This window comes from Polypterus senegalus, chromosome 5 (genome assembly GCF_016835505.1).
Source record: "Polypterus senegalus isolate Bchr_013 chromosome 5, ASM1683550v1, whole genome shotgun sequence".
In the NCBI taxonomy this organism is placed as follows: Eukaryota; Metazoa; Chordata; class Cladistia; order Polypteriformes; family Polypteridae; genus Polypterus; species Polypterus senegalus.
Window position 1 is genome coordinate 180,765,718 of NC_053158.1, and position 17,620 is coordinate 180,783,337.

General features: G+C 37.5%; 1 protein-coding gene across 1 annotated transcript in view; it reads right to left on the minus strand.

Moving 5' to 3' along the window:
• Window positions 1-17,620, minus strand: part of ghrhra (growth hormone releasing hormone receptor a) — a 93,735-nt gene that overhangs the window by 12,134 nt on the left and 63,981 nt on the right. The window contains exons 7-9 of the mRNA XM_039754195.1: window positions 17,353-17,506; window positions 8,566-8,626; window positions 3,978-4,047 (exon numbers count right to left, since the gene is read on the minus strand). Coding sequence (XP_039610129.1) covers window positions 3,978-4,047; window positions 8,566-8,626; window positions 17,353-17,506 — 285 coding nt within the window. The remainder of the gene's footprint in view (window positions 1-3,977; window positions 4,048-8,565; window positions 8,627-17,352; window positions 17,507-17,620) is intronic.

Sequence of the window (17,620 nt, forward strand, 5' to 3'; positions counted from 1 at the left end):
CGTTGTCCAACCTGTACAGGTCTGTGTGTCCCTCCATGGATATGCCTCCCCAGACCATCAATAACCCACCACCAAACCGGTCATGTTGAATGATGTTACAGGCTGCATAACTTTCTCCACGGCTTCTTCAGACCCTTTCACATCTGTCACATGTGCTCACATGTGCTATGGCAAATGCCAATCGAGCTCCATGGTGCTGGCCAGCAGTGAGCACAGGGCCCACAAGAGGACATTGGGCCCTCAAGTCACCCTCATGAAGTATATTTCTGATTCTTTGGTCAAAGACAATCACACCAGTCGCCTGCTGGATGTCATTTTGTAGGGCTCTGGCAGTGCTCATCCTGTTCCTCCTTGCCTAAAGGAGCAGATACCGGTCTTGCTGATGGGTTAAGGACCTTCTACGGCCCTGTCCAGCTCTCCTACAGCAACTGCTTGTCTCATGGAATCTCCTCCATACCATTGAGACTGTTCTGGGAGACACAACAAACCTTCTGGCAATGGCACGTATTGATGTACCATCCTGGAGAAGTTGAACTATCTGTGCAACCTCTGTAGGGTCCAGGTATCTCCTCATGCTACCAGTAGTAACACTGACCATAGCCAAATGCAAAACTGGTGAAAAAACAGTCAGAAAAGATGATGAGGGAAAAATGTCAGTGGCCTCCACCCGTTAGACGATTCCTGTGTTGTCTCATTGTTGCCCCTCTAGTGCATCTGTTGTTAATTTCATTAACACCACAGCAGCTGAAACTAATTAACAACCCCGTCTGCTACTTAACTAACCAGATCAATAGCCCAGAAGTTTGATTGACTTGATGCTATACTCTCATTAAAAAGTGTTCCTTTAATTGTTTGATATATATACAGTACAGTGTGTGTGTGTATATATATATATATATATATATATATATATATATATAGGTTTTTTTTTGAGAATGTTTACAAATGTGATACGCAAATTTAGTGCATCCTGATTATTTGTTTAGCTAATACTGGAGTTTCTTGTTCAGTTTATTCTGATTATTTTAAAATCTTTTATATAGACATCCATCCATTAATCATCAGAACTTCCTTATCCTGATTAGGGTCAATAGGAGCTGGACACTGTGATTGCACTGTGTTTGGGTACAAAGTAGGCTCCAACAATGAAAGAGACACTAGTCCATCACAGTTTACTATACTATCATACTATTGACATCCTATTGATGAACAGACTATATCTTAATTAGGATTTCCACAGGAAAAAAAAAAACAATCAAAGAAGCAAAAAAAAAAAAAAAAATGAGAAAATGTGAAATCATGAACTCTGACACCAGTGCCTTTAGCAGGATATGCATTCTAGAGACGCTTCTTCACACAAAGAGTGGTGAATTCAGGAACTTTTATGATATACAAAAACAGGTCAAAAACAAGTCTAAAACTCAAAGCAAGCTAGAAAAAATAATAAAGTTTTCATTAATTTATTAATTATTTTACAACAAATTTGAAATTGTCTAGAAAAAGAAGCAATAACTAAATTTCACTACAGCCTAAAGTTTTGCAATACAGTAAATTATGAACCTGAACAAAAGAAAGCAAATAATATTTGTAAATAGAAATAAGCAAATAAGGAATAAAAACCATAAAGCAAAGCAAGTAGGATATCCAAAAGCAAAGACTAAATAAAAGAAAAAAAGGGTTAAAATTCCCCAAAACTGTTAACAAAGCCTTACAAACTAAATAGTAAATTATCAAATCCCACAAGGCTGTAACGAAGCTATTACAAAAACCATGAAGAACACACAGAATTCCAAAAAAAAAAAAAGTCTAATAACGAAATAATATGTAAAGTATTTCAAGTAAAGTAATATGTTGTCTAAACAACCGCAGCGTGCTATGTCAGGCAAGAGTCTCTTACTGTATGTATATGCCTCTTGGTATCTATGACTCTACTGACTGCATTGCCTGAGAGTCTTAATCAAAAAAGAGCGTCCACCCCTGCAAATACAAAACGAAACTGACAGTAAAAATAAAAGAAGCAAACAAGACAATGATGTGGGATCAGAGGGAAATGTAAAATACAAAGGAAGACAAGAAAAGGGACAAGGCATAGCTACAGTCTTTAACGCAGCAAAACCCTGAATTATGTATTGTATTTGATATGAAAACCTTGACAGCTTTTATAGTATCAGGGTGAGATAATTTTGGGTATTAGCATGTCTGCCTCGGGGGTTCCAACAAGTTGTTTTGTCGTGTAGCGGGTGTGTGTTATGATGTGAATTGTCACATCTCAGTTGTCAAAGTTCTTATGCTCATCAATGTAATGATTGTTTAAATTAAGTCATTCTAATTTACCTAATTTGATATTTTTCAGTAATTGGAAAATTAATGTAGTTTTAGGGGTAGTTCAAAGGAACAGTTAAAAGGCTGGGGTCATTTACCAGTGAGCAAAGGTTCTAAAACCAAAACCAATGTGCTAAACCAAAATTTAAAGTCAAAATCAAACAAAAACCCTACAATTGAAATTCACAGTAAAATATGTTTACGAGACTCTCTCTTGGTTTTAGAAAAATATGGAAATAAGGGAATGTGTACAACCATCATTTGCTCATGACTAGCAATAAGGGTCATTGTCATAAATTATATAGCAGCACCTATGCAAGATTCAGCATATAATGGTCCCTCTCATAAACAAAACACCAAACAAAATGGAAGCACAATGATTTTGCAAAAATATAATAAAAAATATTAATATATCACAAAAATAGTCATTATTGAACAAATTATAAAAAAACAACTCAGAACAAAACGTGAACATATTCCCCACAAAGTAAAGTAAATGTGTTACAAAATAACATTTTTATCACTTTTGGGTATTTGCGCGAATGTGCTTTCTGAATGAGCTTGCACCCCGTCAAGGGCTGGTTCCTGCCTTGCATCCAGTGCTGCTAGGACAGTCATCACCTCTAGTGAACCGGAATAAGAAGGATTGATAATACAATGGTTGGATGGATGAAAACAATTTAAATGGCATCTCATCCAGAATGGGTTCCACCTCCCTGCAAAACTGAACTGGAAAAGGTATGGATAGACCGATGATCTTAAGCAGGTACCGTATATTAGTTAACATTCCTGTATCACGACTGTTGGACACTAGAGTTCAGTTTCCAGCATGGCCATTTTCTGGGTACTGCAGTTTTCACTCACATCCCAAATATGTGAATAATAGTTGCATTGGTTTTGTTGACTAAACAGGTGTGCTTGAACATGACCTGTGGTGGATGTGTATCCTATCCAGTGCTAGTCCCTTCCTTGAATCTGTTGCTGCTGGGAGAAGTCCAATGCACTGAGAAATTAATGGAGGACATTTTGAGACTTTATCTTTAAGCAGGGTCCTGCACATTGTTTCATTAGGTTTCAGTTTTCAGTTCACCTTTTATCAGTCTATAGACTACACTGAATTGTTTGTGCAATACTCCTAGACGTAGATCATTTTGTGTAGGGTTACAGTAACATTACTGTGTAAGTAGTAGTACTGTATGTAGTTAGTGATGTCACATACAGCACCACTCAGTTTGAGCCAATTAGTGTTACAAGTCAAGCTAATTATTTCTCAGTTATTAAGAACTCAAGTTGGAAAACCGGGCCTGATAGAAATTGATTTGGATACACTGGTATGCCATGCAAATGTCCTCTGTTTTGGATAAAAATCTAAGGATTGCATCTGAATGATCTTTTCCATCTCTTGCCCCTGGATAAATCTTACATAATCATTTTCTTTGAGGTAGAGAAAAATAAGGAATAATAACAATAATCATAAGGAGATGATATAAAACAATACAGTGCAACTTCATGCAGTGTTGCAAATAAGGTCCAAAAGAAATAGTTAAGACAATATATGAAATATAAGGTAAGAAATACATTGTGGTCTAAGTTAAATAACCATAAAGATTTATTTTTTAATGGACAGGATAAAAACACATTTTATATTTACTCACCAGTACTGCTAGAAGAATTGGACCTTTGATTATCCACCACACACTGATATGTTTATTGTCATCCCAGCACCTAATGGAGATTAATAAAAATATTAGATATCATCAAGTATGAAATCAAAGCTGGTCTTTGACATAATTTTCAAATTAGAAGTACATTTACATAATCTGGTTGAATAAATTGATGTACCTTTTATAACATAGCATTGTAGACAAACAGAAAGCACACAAAAGCACACATTACTGGTGATGCATTAATAAAAGTCTGAAAGAAGACTGTTTTGTGCTTCACAGAAATATTCTTGGCTAATAGTTTCTAACATAAATTAATGCACGACTAAGCTGAGGGCAGCCACATAACTAGGGTATTGCTTCTAATGTAGTTTTTGTTTATAGCCATTACTGGTCTTTGAAAATGACAAAGAATTTCTAAAACACAAGAACCATATGATGATCATGTTGTTTTATTTTGTGAGGTGTTTTATTAGAGATAATAAAATCATATTATTTTTTGATCAAGGAAAGACAGGATAGCCAGTAGTTTTATTTTTTGTCACTGGTCTGTTGTGAGGACATAACACATACTGTAAATATTTACTGTTATTTGCATTATTTCAAATGCTTTTTTATAAAGTGTCTTAATTTCATATTATTTATTGTATATATTAATATCATTAAAATACTGTATTATGCATCCATAATTTTATATAGTGAACCCTAGCAGGGGCAGCACTGTAAACAATGCCACCTGAGGCAAGGTATGTACATTTCTGCTGCCCTCTATATATAACCTTAAAAAGGTTGACACCATAGCTTCATGATACAGTGTATTCTCATAAGAATGGAAAAATAATGCATAAATACTATTCTTTTTAGAAAATATGCAAAAAAGTAAAACTACATTTCTCTATTCAATTTCACCAATGCCACACGCTTATTTAAATACCCTGGCAGTTTCAAACTGTCCAACAATCTGAAAGGTGTCTGTCCTTTTGGACTAAACATTCACGATGCAAATGTAAGAAACATTTAACAGACTTTGTACATGTGACTGAAATCTTAATAACATACTGTACCAGGGGTTAACAAAATCTTACAAATGACATAATCAGTACATATACAAAATGATATGTGAAAACCAGGAAACAGAAAGCCAATGTCATGTACTGATATTATGCACCTTTGAAATATACATGTGCTGTTTTGATTTTTAGAAGCTCACAGTGCAGCAAGGCTGTATAAATTGCAGTAAGGGAACATTGTAACTTTTATGATGAAAATATTTCTCAAATGTTTTAAAGGTAGTTATAAATAAGGCACTGAATGTGCATGTAAGTCTTATAGTTCATATGTAGCTATCAGTCAGTCAGTCATTTTCCAACCTGCTATATCCTAACACAAGGTCATGAAGATCTGCTGGAGCCAATCCCAGTCAGCACATGGTGCAGGGCAGGAACAAATCCCAGGCAGGGCACCAGCCCAACGCAGGGCACACACACAAGGGACAATTTAAGATCGCCAATGCACCTAACCTGCATGTCTTTGGACTGTGGGTGGAAACCGGAGCACTTAGAGGAAACCCATGGAGACACGGGGAGAACATGCAAACTACACGCAGGGAGGACTCGGGAAGCAAAACCAGGTCTCCTTACTGCCAGGCAGCAACGCTTCCACTACGCCACCGTGCCACCCCAGTCCGTCAAATGAAACATAAATATGAGGTTCCGCCCATATGGCTATCATTTTATTCTTATTTTTTAATAGTGAAAAGAATGTGTAATATTGCATTGAAAATGGCTCCCTTACCAAAGCACCATCTGAGGCAATTGCCTCATCAACCACACCCCATGCACTTGCTCTGAATAGATGATGTGATACGCGAGATTTTTCAGGACAGTCAAGGACACTTTTAATTTTTCTCTTGCTAGACCACTGAAGTACACAGGTGCATTAGTGTAACAGTAGGTAATATATTTCCGAAGCAATGATATCAGCTACCATATGGTAAAGGAATGTGAGCAGTAGTGACTTGTTTCAGATATTATCATCTAGTCATCTATAGAATAAAGACGGAAATCAACATCATCAGCCTTCAATAATGTCAGTAATGGGTTTGGTGATGACTTTCTAAAGAGAATTCACCCCACTGGCCCTGAAAGGCTGCAAAGGAAGATGAGCAGCAAAGTGAAGCGCACAAAGTTGAATCTCACAAACAAGTTTTTGCTTTTTACTTTTATTCCTTCTTAAAACAACCTGGACATGATGTTTAGTGATATGTGTAAAATCTCAAGATGCACATGAATACTCAATACTTTTTGGCTTGAAAAAATGACATATTTTAATGTATTTTTACTTTCTTATATACAAAGTATAGAGAAAGTATTGGAATCCTCCAAAAATGGACGAATCTCGACGTTTTAGACCTCCCTGAGTCCGAAAATACCATTTTTGGAATTATATCTGTGTGTCTATATGTGTGTGTAAACATGATAACTTGAGTACGCTTTCACTTAGGTCAATCAAATTTTGCATACAAGTAAAGTGGAACCTCGGTTCACGACCATAATTTGTTCCAAAACTCTGGTCATAAACCGATTTGGTCGTGAACCAAAATAATTTCCCTCATAGGATTGTATGTAAATACAATTAATCCATTCCATACCGTACAAACTGTATGTAAATATGTTTTTTTAAAAAGATTTTTAAGCATAAATATAGTTAATAATACCATAGAATGCACAGCGTAATAGTAAACTAAACGTAAAAACATTGAATAACTCTGAGAAAACCTTGAACAACAGAGAAAACTAACACTGCAAGAGTTCACGCTGCAGCGCTACGAACCGCTTGCTAAAAATACTTTTTATTAATGAGTTTTAAGCACAGGGAAAAAAATGAACATTTGAAAAATCCTTAATTTAATAAACCACCAAGAAATGTAACATTGCAACAATGCACGCTACAAACCGATCGCTGTAAACAGAAGAGTAAACAGTGTGTGTGTGTGTGTCTCTCTCTCTCATGCGCGTGTTGTGTGTCTCTCTCTCTCTCTCGCGCACGCGTGTGTGTGTGTGTGTCTCTCTATCTCTCTCACGTGTGTTTATGTGTGCCTCTCTCGCGTGTGTGTGTGTCTCTCTCTCGCTGCACAGGGAATGCATCAGCATGCACAAACCAAAAGGGAAACTGGCTTGTTCGTATACTGAGTCTGTGGTCGTGAACAGATGCAAAAGTTTGGCGAACTTTTTGGTTGTAAACAGAGTTGTACGTGTTCCGAGACGTTCTTGAACCGAGGTTCCACTATATTAGGTACAAAACGTAGATTTCTATCAAGTTTTTGGGCTATTTTCGTTAACCGGAAGTGGTACATTACCTTTTACTCATACAGCTGCACAGTCCGATTTATTGAACTTTACTTTGATAATATATTGAATAATTATTATAAATTTGATTTGATTTGTTGTTGACGGCTCTTTAATGTACATAACATAAAAATATAATCATTGTGTTACGGTTTACTCCTCAAATATCCATCCCCATATCTGAGTATACAAGAAAGTCTAGGGGAAACCACTCCTAATTTTTTCACATTGGGACCCCCAGTACCCATTAGTTCCATTACAAAACACAAAAACTAGCTTGTTATTTTTAAAGTTGACTAAATATGATTCACTTTAAAATGCAATTTCAGGTGGTAAATTACTATATACTGTACTATGATTGTGAAGAAATAACTTTGACTTGAAAAATGATGAACTTACCTTTAGTCTTATTTTTCTCTACTATTTAATTAATATTTTTATCATTATGCTGCTAAATTCTTACTGTGAGCACTGCCATTTTGTGTGTTTTTGCATGGTGTCAGCATCATTGTTGATAGCACGTTAATTTGCCATCATGTAATGAGTTGACATTTGACATGTGATGTCTTCATGAAGTAATGGTGTGCTAGTACTGACGTCCAAGATTTTGGATTTGTGTTTAAACCTTCATGGTGTGTTTAGTTACTTCAAAAATCACTTTTTAGAGCTTGGACTTTGCATGTTTTTTGACTACAGTTACTGTCTAATGTTTAAGTATTTGTGCTTTTTTGGCTAAGACCCCCCACTAGTTCTTTGGACTTTGCTACCTCCACTCATTTTATTGTTTATTTCTTATGTAAAGCCTTGGTGGCCTGGCTTTTTTCATCTTGGCTAAACACCTATGAGCTGTTCTTGCTCTTAGCTTACAGTCTGTCCCAGTGCTCACCTCCCATTCTCTGTCTGCATATCAATTGGTCTCCACCTTCTGGACTTTACTCATTCCTTCAGACCTACTGTGCATTCTGCTGCCCATTACGGTATATACCTTCTGTGATATCAGCAGTCAATACTGGGCTGAAGTGCCTGCACTATAGTGCTTCTCGTGTGTACCTCTCTAGCTGGCACATTATGATATACTCTTTTAATATATAATATATGTAAAATACACAAAGTAACCTGTTTTGGTGGATTTTAAGACTTGTATAAATTAAAATTGAAAAGATCAGAGCTAGTTTTGGAAACCATATTATGAAGAACTAACCTGCAGTAAGACAAAAGGAATTGCCACTTACCCATTATCATCATTATATATCCTGACCAAGACCCAGATTGATATGACTGTAACTGGGACGCCTGCAAAGACAAAATTTTTCAAATCAATCTGCAGTTTTTACCAGGGTATCCAAGGCACCTTTTTTATACAGGCTTAGTTATAAAATACATAATTAGCATAACTTAAACCATACATTTCCTTTTGGAGCGTTTCTATTGGAGGTATTATATTAATTTTGTCCATTTTTTTATTATATAATTTTTAAAGACAAATAATTATTATATATACTATATATTATAATTTATTTGGTCAATTTGGAATGTTTGCTTATGGATAAAGAAAATGACTTGTATTGTACCATATAACAAGATGTTTTTCTAGTGTCTTCTCTAATATCATTATATAAATTAAATGAAACTGTGCATCAAGCAGTCAATCTCCTCTATGTGCAAAGCCCCATCATTATTAAATGATCATTAAATAACTCATACTTATTCGACTTTGCTGTTGCATCCATCCTTTTAAAGATCCCATTCAATGTTATTACAAGGATGTGGGAAGCAGATGCTTTTCGATGAAATATCAGGTTCAAAGAAACAGTCATCCTTTAAAAGGGAGCCAATTAATTTCAGTGTACACAAACCCCTTAGCCAATTTACAGTCTCCATGTATTCTAAATACAGCAAAATTTAGCATATGAGAGGAATCCCATACACACGTTAAGAATATCACATTTCACATTGTTAATAACAACTGACAAGGTTAATTGTCCCAGGTTTGGTGTTCAGGGTTAAGGTAGTGTGAGAACTAGGATCGACAGGCACCCTAACCAATGTTGTTTCCTAGTCTATGCCCAATGCTGCCAGAATAGGCTCCAGTTCACTGCTACACTGTTTAGGAATGTATATATGTATTATAAAGTCAGCACAGAGTGTCAGAATGGATCCTCTTTCTCTTTTCATGGCTTGCCCTTGCTGCACTGGGTGGAATTCTGTTTGCAACATTACAGGACTGAAGATTTTATAGGTGACTCTGCTGTTAGTCTGGGACGCCAGCTCAACCTATGGGTGACTCATCCCAGGCTGATGTAACTTGTCAACACTGTTTCGTAGTCATCCTTTGAGGTCACTCTCCCCAGTGACCACTTCCAACTCCTTGCAACGGGTGATCTTCTCTCCTGTTTCGGTCATGCTGCCAATGATGAGGGCACATCAGCAGAGATCATGAGCACTGTGTTGTCAGATGGCTCAGCAGGGTGCACTGTAGTATAGACCAGCAGGGGTGTTAACACCGCACTCTATGCAGTGGTCTGTCAATTACAAGTGAGCAGGTGAGTCTACTTGTCTGGAGCTGAAGATTTAGTGGTCTCTTGACTGTTCTCCATCACTGAACTGACACTGTTAACACCAATTTAGGTCTGGATCTCAACTTTGAGACTCTTCTTCCATTTCTGTTCTGTAAAGCCTCTGCAATCTGCTTTGTCTGTGCAGTTTCATCATCTGTCCTGCTTCACACAGCTCACCTGGGGTCAGAGGCAACTCGATTTTCCATATTTTTCTCCAGCTCCATGAGTTGGAAGCTTTGTCAGCATTCAGGCCGGTGAACCTTAGTAGATGGAGAAGCATTGGTGGAGCCACAGAAGTAGTAGTCTCTCAGCTGTCATCTCCCCATACTAATCATGCAAATCCAGATCTCAGATCTCATCCTTGAGACTCTCCACTAATTTCTCAGAAGAGTCGAGTACATCCATTGCAGTCTCTGTGGGACTCGCCGCTTTGCAAAGTCAGGCTGCTGGACTTCTCCAAGTCCTGCTCCTCACACCAATGTAACGCTAATATGAGTGCCAAAATGGACTCTCTTGCTCTTTACATGAGACTTTAATTGGCTTGCTATCCTTAAAAGAACTCCTCACCTTTGCACATTAGATGAAATTCTGTTTGCGACATTATAATCTTGCAGTTTTTATAGGATCCCCTGCCACTGGTGATGCAATGCTAGCTCATACTATGCATGATCCACCCCTGACTAATGTAACTTTTCAAGGCTGTTATAGTATATTTCTAAATGAATATGATACACTTGATTAAATGTAGCACACTATATTGGAAACAAACAGGCACACAAACAAACAAATAAATAGGACTACAAGTAAGACAGATTTACCACCTGCCTCCTAGGAAAAATGAACTGAAGGCCAGAATAATGCTGAGATCAATGAGTCCAATTAGAGTTACAATGACTCAGGACTTGGAAATTGACTGAAACAGAAACCTGCAGCAACAGGAGGTCCCCAGGACTGAACCTGACAAGCACTACTGTATTGTATGGTTGATAAATTTGCCTGTATGCACAGCTTGCCATCTGGAAAGCAATTATTTGCACAAGATGTTCAATACAAGACAAAGGCAAAGTTCCTCAACAAAATTTTAAAAAGTAGACTGTACAACAGTACACTAACTTGTCCAATACATATGAGGCATATTACACAATTGTACAAGTTCAAAGAGGTTTGTAAGCCACGTGAAATGCAATGGTACAGATTTGAACTACAGTTTTAAATATTTAGTGAATGTTATATTATGTTAGTTGATAATACTCATTGTCAGTCAGTCAGTCAGTAATTTCCCAACCTGCTATATCCTAACACAGGGTCATGGGGGTCTGATGGAGCCAATCCCAGCTAGCAGAGGGTGCAAAGCAGGAAAAAATCCCGGGCAGGGTGCCAGCCCACTGCAGGACACACACACCAAGCACACACTAGAGACAATTTAGAATCGCCAATGTACCTAACCTGCATGTCTTTGGACTGTGGGAGGAAACCGGAGCACCCGGAGGAAACCAACGCAGACACGGGGAGAACATGCAAACTCTGCGCAGGGAGGACCAGGGAAGCGAACCCAGCTCTACTTACTGCGAGGCAGCAGCACTACCCACTGCGCAACCGTGCCGCCCTTATACTCATTGCTGACGGAATAAATTAGTCTAGCCATCAACAATACTTTATGCTGAAGGGAAAATATATTCACAGTGTGTTCGCACAGGATGGAGGCATTTTCTTTTAGTGTGAATTTGCTCCTTTAACCTAAGATGCTTCTTTGTTAAATACCTGATAAGGTCTTGCACCCTTTTGACAGTCCTTCCCATACTTATTCTATTTAGAGGGGAACAGTTAATTTATAGAAGCAAGTTCAAAATTGTGTGAGCACTGCAGCCTCACAGCAGTCTGACCAGAATAGTTGGCAGAAGTATCTTTAGCCCTCAGGGACATGTAAATGAGACATTGCACCATTAAAATCCACTCAATGCTAGTTCAGTTCCTGATTTCCCTTTGACTTCAATTCATTTCAGTGAGTTTGGCAAAGTTCCCAAATATTTTCATGGTTTTGCTGAACTCGCGGCAATGCACATTTTCTGGTGTTCTCTCATCACTAAGTATTATTGTTACTATTAATTGTAAATTGAGCAATTAGCGACAATAATGAGTATAAAATATAATTTAGCTATTATATTTACCATAGGTTTACCATTCTCATAATTATTTTAAATATTTTGAGTTGTACCAAAATTATGTTTTTTTATTATTTTTTCTTATCACTGAATACACTTTCATTTAAAATACTTGCACATTACCAATCTGTAATTCTAAGCAAAATGTTGACATATACTATATACTACCCTATGATACCATTCCCAAAACACACTTAATCCAAAAGGGAAAACTGAAAGAAGCACGGAGAGTCCTTCATTAATATCTACTAAATATTTGTCCAAATGTAGACAAAACTTCAATTTTCCAGTAGAATTGGAATATAAGATGATCATACGGTTAGGAACATCAACTATTCTACTACTTCTATTTTCCCCTTGATACCCCTTACTTTTGCTTGTACTGCTTAAATAAAGAAAGCTCAAGATATATGAATCTACCATTTACACCTGAACAAACTGAAATTTAAATTTAGAACGTGGCTTTATTGACTTTCTACAGTGTATCTATTAGTCAAATACAGCTGTGTCAGGTTATGGCAAATCTGCACAAAAATGCTCCTAATTCTTTCTTCTCAACTGAATTTCAAGTCATTTTTGTTTAGCAACTTCCGTTTTTTTTTTACTTATAACTAAAATAAACTAGTTTTGGCACAGATATATACAAAGCTGTCATCGCTAATGGTCAGAGGTGGGTAGTAATGAGTTACATTTACTCCGTTACATTTACTTGAGTAACTTTTTTTACAAAATTTTACTTCTAAGAGTAGTTTTACTGCACCATACTTTTTTTTTTATTAATTTTATTACAATCCATACAAAGCAATCAAGATTTTACAAAAAGAAAAATTGAGTTAAGAACAGATCGATCCCCACCCCTGAGAGAGAGAGCAAGCCAAATAACGTTAAATTTAAGGCTTGTAAACATACCTAATTTAAAAAAAAATTCTCTGTGCTTTATGAACTTATTTTAAAATATTACTGATTAGATCCTGCCATGTTTTGAAAAAGGTCTGTACAGATCCTCTAACTGAGTATTTGATTTTTTCCAATTTCAAATATTATAACACATCGGTTTCCCACTGACTTAAAAGAGGAGAGTTTGGGTTCTTCCAGTTTATCAGAATGAGTCTGCGTGCCAACAGTGTAGTGAATGCAATCACAATTTGTTTGTCCTTCTCCACTTTAAACCCTCTGGAAGAACCCCAAACACAGCTGTTAATGGGTTAGGAGGGATTGTGAGTCCAAGGCTGTCTGAGAGGTAATTAAAATTTTTGTCCAGAATAATGTTAATTTGGTGCAGGCCCAGAACATGTGACCTGTTGAGGCTGGGGCTTGGTTGCAACGTTCGCAGGTTGGATCATGTTCTGGAAACATTTTGGAGAGTTTTAGTCGAGACAGATGTGCTCGATATATAATTTTGAGTTGTATAATTGTATGCTTTGCGCATATGGAGCTTGAGTGAATTCTCTGCATTGCTACTTTCCACTCCTTTTCTGATATATTAATTGAGAGATCTTTTTCCCAGTGTACTCTTGGATCTTTGAAAGGGAGGGATTGTAAAAGGATTTTATATATTGTAGAGATGGAGTCTAACTCCTTGAAATTGAGCAATAATTTTTCCAGCATGGTTGAGGGTGCAAGATGAGGAAAATCTGAAAGGTTCTGTTTAACAAAGTTCCTGATTTGAAGATAGTGAAAGAAATGTGTAGCTGGAATGTTAAATTTGGAATGTAATTTTTCATAGGATGCAAAGATGTTGTCTATATAAAGATCTCTAAGCAAGTTAATTCCAAATTTTTTCCAGATATTAAAAACTGCATATGTTTGTGAAGGTTGAAAGAGATGGTTCTCTTGCAGAGGTGCCACAGATACAAGCTTCTCCATCTTAAAATGCTTTCTACATTGGTTCCAGATTCTAAGTGAGTGGAGCACAATTGGGTTATTAGTGTATTGCCGATAACGTGTGTTTATTGGAGCAGAGCAGGGAATACAAAGAAGTACTGCAGGATTTTATTTCTATTGCGGTCCATGCCTGTGTATGTTCTTCTATTTGTGTCCAGGTTCTTATCGACTGTATATTTGCTGCCCAGTAATAAAACTGGAAGTTAGGTAGAGCCATGCCACCTTCTGCCTTTTGTCTTTGTAGGGTCGCTCTTTTGATGCGTGGATGTTTTGAGTTCCAAATAAATGAGGTTATTGTTGAATCTAATTGCTTAAAGAATGATTTATTAATGTATATTGGGATGTTTTGAAATAAAAAAAGGAGCTTAGGAAGAATATTCATCTTAACAGTGTTAATTCTTCCAGCTAGTGTGAGATGAAGGGTTGACCATCTATGCAAGTCTTGTTTAATTTTTTCCATGCAGACTGCGAAATTTTGTTGATAAAGAGCTTTATGTTTACTTGTGATGTTTACCCCGAGGTATTTAAACTGTTCTGCAATGATAAAAGGTACTTTTTACTTTTACTTGAGTACATTTGTGAAGAAGAAACGCTACTCTTACTCTGCTACAATGGGCACACACTCAACTCATTAGTTTTTTCCATTTATACGTTAAACTATATTTTTGCAAGAGAGAATTTGCCAGTGGATCTACTGCATGACTATTTCACCAATCAGGCGTAGCCATGCAGTCACATGACCACACACAAACTTTCTGCATCTTGCAGCTTGTGAGAGACTTTTTAGTCATGGGGGGCTCCTGTTCACTGCTAAACGGTCACAGCTTCACTGCAAGAACCAGATCGTCGTTCCCAAGCCTGCCTTTCATGTCTTTTAACCTCATGTCTTTTCTCCTTTTCTTTGATTCCCCCTTCTTTTTTGTGCTGACCCGTATATATACACTCCTGTCTCCGTGGGCCTTAATCAGACGCCGCAGGAAACCAATAAATCAATTGAGAATGATCAGACCCACACGTGCAGGTGGGACTCGCTCCAACTACCTCATTAACTCCCCGCGGTCGTGCAATTGCGCCCACGGAGAGTGACATGGCTTTATGGATTTGAAACTGGCCTTTTTTTTTTTTTTTGAAGCCGCTGACCTGCTACACCACAAACTGAATATACAGTATTATACTGTCAGTGTACAGGATATCTCGTCACTGCAAGTAGTTTGCACTGTTCAGACATACATGTTACCTACTGTAGGTATCGACTTCAAAAGCTTTGTTGTGAAAAACTAGAACTTTGTGTTATTTGTGTATCTTTATTTTGTAAAGATATGATTTATTTTTACTCATTTTTTAATTTTATTTGGAAATAGCAGAACTTGCACATTATTTTATATTTTTGTCTGTCTTATTACAACATTTCTAAAAAATAGATAATTTATTATGTTCAAACAGTTACTCAGTACTTGAGTAGTGTTTTCACCAAGTACCTTTTTACTTTTAAGTAAGTTTTTGGTAAACTACTTTTTACTTCTACTTGAGCAATATTATTTCGAAGTAACACTACTCTTACTTGAGTACAATTTTTGGCTACTCTACTCACCTTTGCTAATGGTGAGGAATAGTGCTGTGCTACAGACTTTGTCACCATTTTCAATAATATTAGTGCATTCACATGCATGCGATACTAAAAAGTAAATGGTATCCAGGTCAAAGGTAAACGGCTCAGTTGTCAGCTGGCTGTTTAACTAAATGGTATAAACTATTCTGTGTAATCACCAGCATCCAGAATACACATCATGGCTGTGTTATCTCTGGTAGTGTGGCTGTGTGGGGGGTAGGGAGAGGTGACACTCATTGATCCCTCAGCAAAGTCAACCATGTAGTTCACTCAGTCACAGGTAAGCAATCTGAGTGGCAGCTGGCTGTTCAACTAAGTGGCAGAAACTGCTGCTTGTAATGCCCAGTTTTAACTCTGTGTCTCAGGGTGTAAAGTGGCTAGAACATTAGAACATTAGAACAATCTAGACGAGAACAGGCCATTCAGCCCAACAAAGCTCGCCAGTCCTATCCACTTGTTTCCTCCAGGAAAACATCAAGTCGAGTTTTGAAAGGAGCGAGATGTGACTCTTCTAGCGATCCCGTAGTACAGACGCGCCATCAGAGTCACCATTAGGTTTTTGATATACTGTGTCATTTTAGAAAACTGTAAGATGTTTAAGCATAAAATTAAAATACTGTACACTCCCATCGTTTAATTAGTTGTCATCTGTAGGTGCACCACAGAGCCACAAATTCTAGATACAACCTTACAGAAATAAGTCCTGCATTCAAGAAACATCTATCATGTGACACTCCAAACACTATTATATTTCTCTTTTCTTCTCTCTCTTCCTCCAATTCATCCAGGCAAGCTTTGTCCTCTTCTACCTATTCCAACTTACCTGGGTGAGGCAGAGGTGGCTCCTTTTATTTAAGACCCAGGATACTTGCAGTGCTAAGACTTTGCAAGTATTAAGCACCTCTGGGTCGGGGGAAGCCCCACATAGTAGGGACCGCTAATCCCTGCAGCCCAACTGGTGGCGCCCACAGCATCCAGCAGCGAAGCTCCACAGGACATCAGTTCCCAGCAGGGCCTGCTGGGTACAATAGTCTAGGGATGAGGCCATCTAGCATGTTGGGGAGCATATAGTTCTGGAAGTACATTGCCCCCTGGCCCTCCATTATACTAGCCTCCCGGCTGAGTCAGTATCTTCGCTCCAGGCCCACCAGTGTGTGTCAGCACACACATGTTGGCATCACCTGCAAACCTCCTGGCTGACACAGGAAATGCCGTGCCTTTCTTCCTGTCCAGTCGCTACCTTGGCCTCTGAGCCAGGTAAGGAGCCAAGAACCATCCCAGCAGGAAGTTCAGCATTTGCCTCCCATCCATCACATTGTCAAACATTATTTGAGTTTTGCAATTTTAAGCTCAGTAATATTGCTTCACTGTCATTAAATGAATAAGTCTGAAATGCTTTTTTTCTGTAAAATAAGTAATAGCCTTATGCATTTTTGCAGGTATTTCCATTAACAGACATTTGCAGTGTAAGTTCCGACTTACAAACAAAATCCACAAGAACAGAACTTTTTCATAATTTGAGGGACACATGTATTGTGTAACAGAAAAACAAGTCTTTGTGAAAGTGCTGTTATATAACAGTGAGTACCTTACATGCATTACACTGTATGCTGTATGGTCACTTTTCTAGTGTGTTCCATCGAGGTCTTATTAATACTCAAAACACGGGTTTGTTAAGGTCTTATTGCTGTACATAACCTTCGGTAGCTCCAATTATAGTGTTACAATATGGCAACACTTCAATAAGTAGTACAATATAATTTTCAGACTTTAAGAATGAAAATGATTAACTTTGTATGAACTTACCCCATCCTAAGAAAAAATACCTCCAAAAATATTTTTTCTCTGACACAAATGTTAACATCAGAAGTGTCTGCAGATACAGGCCTTCCACCAGTAACCAATAAAAATTTGAAGAAATGCTGAACTGGAAAAATACAACAGCTAATTTGCATGCAATCTGTGAATAAAAAAAGAAAATACAATTGGTCTCTGGGCAGCTGCGATTATGTAATTTTGTTACATCTTGATGTTAAGTAACATGCAGGGTGATTTTGAGCTGGGCCTATTCATT